Here is a 7,256-nt window from a genome sequence, read left to right as displayed (position 1 = left end):
CAGATTACCATTCGTGTATTTACAGTAAAAAGTACTATAATATGGTTACTACCTAAAACTAAACATTTCTTATATTTTTTATATGATATTAGGCAATACGGTATTTAAGATGGAGAAAATGAAATCTCTGATGAACACCTACTGGATGCTGTGTGGCGTCGTACACCACGCTAATGATTTCTACTGCGATCAGCTGATGGCCGTTATGTTCTCCTTATTTGTTCACGTCACTATCAAGTCCTACTTCTTCTTCTTGCACGTCAGAGCTGGTTACATGTTCGGCATGACTATGGATGCAGTCTGGGTCCTGATTCTCATCTGCTATGCGATTTTGGTTGCGAACTCAAGCACGGATATCACTAACTCGGTAATTCCTCTTGTTGAAATACAATATTTAAATATAATAAACTAATGTTCTATACAAAAAAACTATTATAAGAGAGGTTTTTTCAATAAGAGTAAAACTAATTAAGAATATGTCTTTTAGAACACATCGTTTTGTCCATCCAGGACATAAATAATACTCTATAGTGGTTTATCTTAAAAATATCTTATGTAATAAAATATTTATTAACCAATTTCCTGTTTAGAATTCAATATTGTAGTTATCAATAATATCTTACTTCATTTGTAGGCTTAATGAATTAAAGTCAGCACTAATCTACATAACCCTCATTAGTTTTTGTCTTCTATGAAAGTTAATATGTCTCACTAAGGAAAAAGTTTCGAATAAAAGAACTAAACTATTTTGCGTTTCCTACTAATTATCGAAACTAGAATTTACTATTTAAATAATTATGTTTACAAAAATAAGTACTAATTGTTTAGATTAATAAAGCTTTTAGACTGCCTAATGTACCATCTATCAATGTAAATGGGTTATTAACAATAAATATTTAGTCATACATATAATGATTTTTTATTATTATTGATATTTTTCAGGCTGACAATACTGCGGTGATGATTTGCAAGTTGATAAACAAAGATCTGGATCCGAGTTTTAGGAAACAGGTATAACAACATGACCTTGTATTATCTCCTTATGATAGATTCAGTTTGGGGAACTGATAGCTACTAGTAACTAAACAGTTTATAAACTAGTAGAAGTTTACTTCTGACATAAACAGTCCATTTTATTAGATGTTTAAGCATTGTATAAAAGTTGTGCTAAGGGGTTTTGGATGAGAAGGGAAGCTCAAACATGTTATAAACTAGTAGAAGTTTACTTATTACATAAACAGTCCATTTTATTAGATGTTTAAGCATTGTATAAAAGTTGTGCTAAGGGGTTTTGGATGAGAAGGGAAGCTCAAACATGTTATAAACTAGTAGAAGTTTACTTATTACATAAACAGTCCATTTTATTAGATGTTTAAGCATTGTATAAAAGTTGTGCTAAGGGGTTTTGGATGAGAAGGGAAGCTCAAACATGTTATAAACTAGTAGAAGTTTACTTATTACATAAACAGTCCATTTTATTAGATGTTTAAGCATTGTATAAAAGTTGTGCTAAGGGGTTTTGGATGAGAAGGGAAGCTCAAACATGTTATAAACTAGTAGAAGTTTACTTATTACATAAACAGTCCATTTTATTAGATGTTTAAGCATTGTATAAAAGTTGTGCTAAGGGGTTTTGGATGAGAAGGGAAGCTCAAACATGTTATAAACTAGTAGAAGTTTACTTATTACATAAACAGTCCATTTTATTAGATGTTTAAGCATTGTATAAAAGTTGTGCTAAGGGGTTTTGGATGAGAAGGGAAGCTCAAACATGTTATAAACTAGTAGAAGTTTACTTATTACATAAACAGTCCATTTTATTAGATGTTTAAGCATTGTATAAAAGTTGTGCTAAGGGGTTTTGGATGAGAAGGGAAGCTCAAACATGTTATAAACTAGTAGAAGTTTACTTCTGACATAAACAGTCCATTTTATTAGATGTTTAAGCATTGTATAAAAGTTGTGCTAAGGGGTTTTGGATGAGAAGGGAAGCTCAAACATGTTATAAACTAGTAGAAGTTTACTTATTACATAAACAGTCCATTTTATTAGATGTTTAAGCATTGTATAAAAGTTGTGCTAAGGGGTTTTGGATGAGAAGGGAAGCTCAAACATGTTATAAACTTTAAACCTAATAGCGTAAGTCCAATTAAAAAATGCATAATTATATCACAATTATAACATTTTTAATGTAAAAATAAAATTACTTAAATATCTCTACTACAATTAAGGAACTAAACCCACACGCCAGTTTTATTTTGACAAAATTAAAGTTACTCAACGCCAATACCACACAAATCATGAAATTTTAAGGAGCATATGTATTAACCAATTCATTCTATTGTACATTATAAACATTTCCCTCTTGTTGCAGTCCTCTAAATATAATGTGTAATAAAATACAAAGGGAAACGCTCAGACTTTGAAATTTCACTTTATAATAGTTGATACATTCTTTAGTTAAATATTATTAGATATACTGGATTGGAAGTTCAACATACACTACATGTAAATAAACTTGTTTTATTCGACCACGTTACTTCTTTAAATTATATTTTTTGTACTATATTATTATTAGTTTATATATATATATATATATAAAATTTAGCACAAAATTTCATAAACTTTTATCAAAGGTTTTACCATTAGTGCTTAATCTATTCTGTAGCCATTTTCCACCTTCTTGCAACCGTGAATTAATGGGAAAATTTTAATTCTTACCACGCTGCTGCTTTACAATATGTTATTTACTTGATTAAAATGAATTTAAATTTAAGAAACTGAGTGGCTTAATAGAAATTTGAAACATTTTGAAACACTTGGGGGAGGGAAATTAATACGTAAAATCTTAGTTTATTCTGAGTTCATAAGAATACCATGAGCGGTGTAGAGAAATCATTAAGTTTCACAATATCCATTTAAATAACTTGTTTATTAATTTAAATGACTTATTTATATAGTTTAAACACTAATTATTTATATTTTATAGGACATATGGACAGGGGAATACTATCTCAAATAACTTTAAAAATTGTCTCTTAGCTGTTTAGTAATTTAAAAATAAAAGTTGCTCAACAAACAATACTTGTACTTATTAGATATTTATATTTAATTCCTATAAGCTTACACAACCACTTTTTATGTAAAAGTTTCCTTAAGTAAAGGTGTTCTTCTTTCAAATAAAAAAAAAATAATTTATTTTTCAAAAATAATATAGAAATAAAGATATTACTCAAATAGTATACAGTTTATGAATTAACTCTAAATAAAATGTACTTTTCTCTAGTATAAATGGGGCTAAATAAAACTGGGGTAAGAACTTCCTAAAACATCCTCCACACTATTTGAGTGATGATCTGTTACTGTTGGTGCATACTCAAAGTAAAAACTGTAATTTGATAATGTTTCACGCAAAAATTCTACTAAAACTTTATATCTAGATGTATAGAAATGATTCTGACTTAAGTATATATTAAATTGTTATTAGAAGTAGTTTTTTAAAATATTACATTAAAAAGAATAATGAAGACCTTATTTTGAACAACAGCAACGACATTTACTCACTTTGAAACGTGCGGTACTTATTAAGTGAATTAAAAAAAATCTCATTTCACTTTGAATCAAATTAATACAATAATCCCTGTAAGAGAGATTTTACATTAGTTGACAACAAATTTCCCCTATGAAAATCGTAATTCGACTATAAAAGAGCTACTTACGTAAAATCCCGCACAGAGTAATAAGTTAATCGAAAAGCACCAACAGTTAAACTGCAAAAATATATTAAAAAAACCCCCAAGAAACGCGTGTCGTTTTTATACCGACCCCTTCCCCTCATACAGCGATCTAAAACCGACGCCTTTGATTGGCTTCGAAGTATCCAATCTCAAGGCCGAAGACTCATTGTCAACCCTTATTGTAATCCCTTTCTCAAAGTTGACTACCAGAAAAATTTTCTGTCTTACTGTAACATTCATAGAATCCCGAACCCTTTCTTGTGAAATTAAATTATGTATTTCACCTAATTTACTTACCTTATTTTGACATTACTAATTCAATTTGAAAATATTTTGCATGTAAGTTTTGCTATCAATATTAAGTATTTAAAATTTTAAATAGCTTATATAGCAAATGTTACAAAAAGAACACCCAAGTGCAGTAAAAATTAAACTTTCAACAATAAAGTGCTTAAATATTTATAACTTTCTTCTGTTCAGAGTGTTTGGTATGTAATTTAAATACTAACTAAAATTATATCATATAACAAGACAAATAAATATTAAAATTCCCTTTGTGTCTAAAAGGACGTTGATATTTACACAGGAACTTTGATTTAAATTGCATATTTAATTGTGGGATGTGTCTAATTGGTTTATTAAAGGTTACGATGTCTTTATTTCTCGGATAAAGATTTTTAGCTTTTTTAAGACAAATCATTTATATAATATAAAATATATTACAGACGATTTAAAAGCAGAGCAACATTTAAAATCGAAGTAGTGCTTTTGTATTTAAAATTTATTTATTCTAATACGACAAGAAAAAAGTATTTACCAGTACTTAACTCTGACTTTGTAGGAGGAAGTATGGATCTTCATTATTAAGTTTGTTCCGACATATCTTAAATTTGTTAGGACATATTGTACAATGTTTTATTGATTTTTATGATTTTTCAAATAAAAGTTTTATACTTTAATATAATAGGTATTTTTACCCACACTATCTGACATTGTTTGACACACAAGTGGGTGGATATAACCGGTGTAACTAACACACCTGAATATAAGGCATTACGTTTTGAGTATCGAGAATGAACGTAATCACACAATTGAGTTATTAATATAAACTTAACCTATCAGTTATTTCTTAGGAATGTCTTGTGATGTGTTTCCAGCTTGAAGGGTTCCTACTGCAGTTGCCTCACCACAACGCAAGATTCTCTGCTCGTGGATTTTTCCAGATCCATAATGAGACCCTCACATCAGTAAGACTTTATTATCCTCACATCTATTTCTTACTGTAATAATCTTTGCTCATGTGAACTATCTGCATCTACATCATTTAATTGAACATGAAACATTTTTTCAGCACTCATATTGGTTACGCCTTTAACTTCAGTAAAATTGTTGTGAACAAAACTTGTTTATCCACAGAGTTTTACTATAGTTTACAGTTGTTCAGAGATTGTAAATAACAATTTTTTTATAAGCAAGGTAAGGGTTTAAATTTTAATAGTATAATTACAATCTTAAATATAATCCTGACATAAAAATGTGTTCCATAGTTTAACTAAACAAACATAGGTTATCATAGGGTAACTGTATTATTTAATATGGTTATTCATTTAATTATTTTGCCGATAAAACATCTAGTACTAATGATTTTTTGTTTTATAATATTAAAAAACAATTCGCTTTGATACAAAAATAAAATTTTTATGTACTGGATGATATAAATTAAAAAGGCCGTTCATGGTAATAATTTGAGGGTTAAAATTATTTGAAAATTTCGCTCAGAATAATTTATAAAAGTTGTATCGATCTTTCAAATGTTGCTTTTATTTTTTAATAGTATTAATAATACAGTACAAAACGTACTCATCTGTGGTTATAACCAAAGCCCCACCTCCAAGGTTTATTGGCCGTGAAAAAGAAAGTCACCTTTCCCTAATTTAAAGGCATTCCAAAGCTTAATCAAGGGAATCATCGTGAAACTTCGCCTGGATAACTTGGTATCCACAGGAACGAATGCAGAGCCGCAGTATTGGTTAGAAGGAATAATTCTTTTTCCATATAAGACCTCTTTACACTGAAAATATTAGCACTACTGAAACTATAACATGAACGTCATCGCATGTTCTCGCCCGAATTCAAAGTTATATCCAAGCTTCATTGAGTTGAATAAAAGTTATCGTATATCTTTATCGAAATTCCTTTGATTATACCAGAGGATAGGAAGGATTATTTAAAGAATCACAATTCAAAGTCATTATTCTAACCTTCAACCCATTCAACCAGGTCCAGAAACTCCCGATTCCCAATAAAAGCAATATTGGATAACGAGAATTTACACTTATGAATTACTGAGGTTATTTATGGAACGCTTGGTTAATAATAAAGTCTGTGCTCAAGTATATATGTATCAATATGAGTGATATGAATTAGTATTTGTTTACATAAAACAAAATGACTTACGATTCAATTAAGAGGATCTTTGTGCCTCCATTCTGTGTAACATTAAACTAAGAATTTTGTAGGTAGGGGCCGCTTTTTTAAAATCCCACAGAAGATATTAAGGGTTATATCTCTGCCATGTCGTCTTGGAAGTAGGGAAGGCTAGCTCTGTTTCAGTGTCTGCAAGAAAAGTAGGAAGGGGATAGCAGCAGTCCCAACAGTACAGGCTAGCAGTAGCCTATAGCACTATAATATTCACCCACTTCATCATCATCCGCAGTAAACTAGATCTACTGATCAATCTCTTTACTCTAATATCTCAAACTGTATGGATAATATTGTCGATATATTACATTCTACACTTGCTCAGGTGTAAGTGACCAAATCTGTTTTGGCTGTAACCAGTGTATTTTATACTAGCAGTCATATCCAAGCCAGAGGTGAAATCTTATGGGAGAATATAGGTTTTTACGCAAAACTGTTGCAATTTAAGTTTAGTTAAATATGCGTGGGAAATATATGATTGTATGGTCCTCTTTAATGAATTTTCTAATCAGCTGGTTTCACTTGCTGTTACTTATAGACTGACAGTGATTTGTATCTGTACAGATGGCTGGAGCGGTGACAACTTACCTGGTGATACTGATCCAGTTCCAGACTGAGAAGTAATCCACCTAGACTAGTCCACTCTAGAGAAACATTCATTTTGAAAAAACTAAATGTGAAATATTTAATATGTAGATTCTTACTAGTCACATTTGTAGTATAATCCAGAAACTACAAATTCTATCCCAATATAGTACACCTGTAAAGTAAACTAATCTTACAGCACATTTAAAGCAGTAGATCTTGTTTTATTATTATTTTTGAAATTATTAAACTTAAACCATAATCTTCGATCTGAAACATACTATTTGTATTATATAATTAGAGGCCTATTATCACAAAACCTAATCAAAATAACAATACAGTATTTTGAGTTTCCTTCAGTTATTTTTTGCATTAAACTACTACAAATTGTTTATAATCATATATACCTCTCATTTTTCTGTTGTTTTACTTATTGATTCGATGTTTCTTGTT

General features: G+C 29.7%; 1 protein-coding gene across 1 annotated transcript; it reads left to right on the top strand.

The window, feature by feature from the left end:
- The first annotated feature begins 947 nt into the window (after positions 1–947).
- Positions 948–6,876, top strand: LOC124367603 (putative gustatory receptor 28b). The gene is made up of 3 exons (XM_046824562.1): positions 948–1,011; positions 4,895–4,984; positions 6,783–6,876. The coding sequence occupies exons 1-3, from the start codon at positions 961–963 to the stop codon at positions 6,840–6,842; spliced, it is 201 nt and encodes a 66-aa protein (XP_046680518.1). The 5' UTR covers positions 948–960; the 3' UTR covers positions 6,843–6,876.
- The last annotated feature ends 380 nt before the right edge of the window (positions 6,877–7,256 follow it).

The sequence above is a fragment of the Homalodisca vitripennis genome, chromosome 8 (assembly GCF_021130785.1).
Source record: "Homalodisca vitripennis isolate AUS2020 chromosome 8, UT_GWSS_2.1, whole genome shotgun sequence".
Classification (NCBI taxonomy): Eukaryota; Metazoa; Arthropoda; class Insecta; order Hemiptera; family Cicadellidae; genus Homalodisca; species Homalodisca vitripennis.
This window is presented reverse-complemented; position numbering and strand designations above follow the sequence as displayed.

What these genes read in the sequence shown, in the direction of transcription:
- LOC124367603 (XM_046824562.1), top strand. Translation starts at nt 961, where the DNA reads ATGATTTGCAAGTTGATAAACAAAGATCTGGATCCGAGTTTTAGGAAA. An exon ending in ATCCGAGTTTTAGGAAACAG is followed by an intron (nt 1,012 to 4,894) that starts GTATAACAACAT and finishes ATGTGTTTCCAG; the next exon opens with CTTGAAGGGTTCCTACTGCA. An exon ending in ATAATGAGACCCTCACATCA is followed by an intron (nt 4,985 to 6,782) that starts GTAAGACTTTAT and finishes GTATCTGTACAG; the next exon opens with ATGGCTGGAGCGGTGACAAC.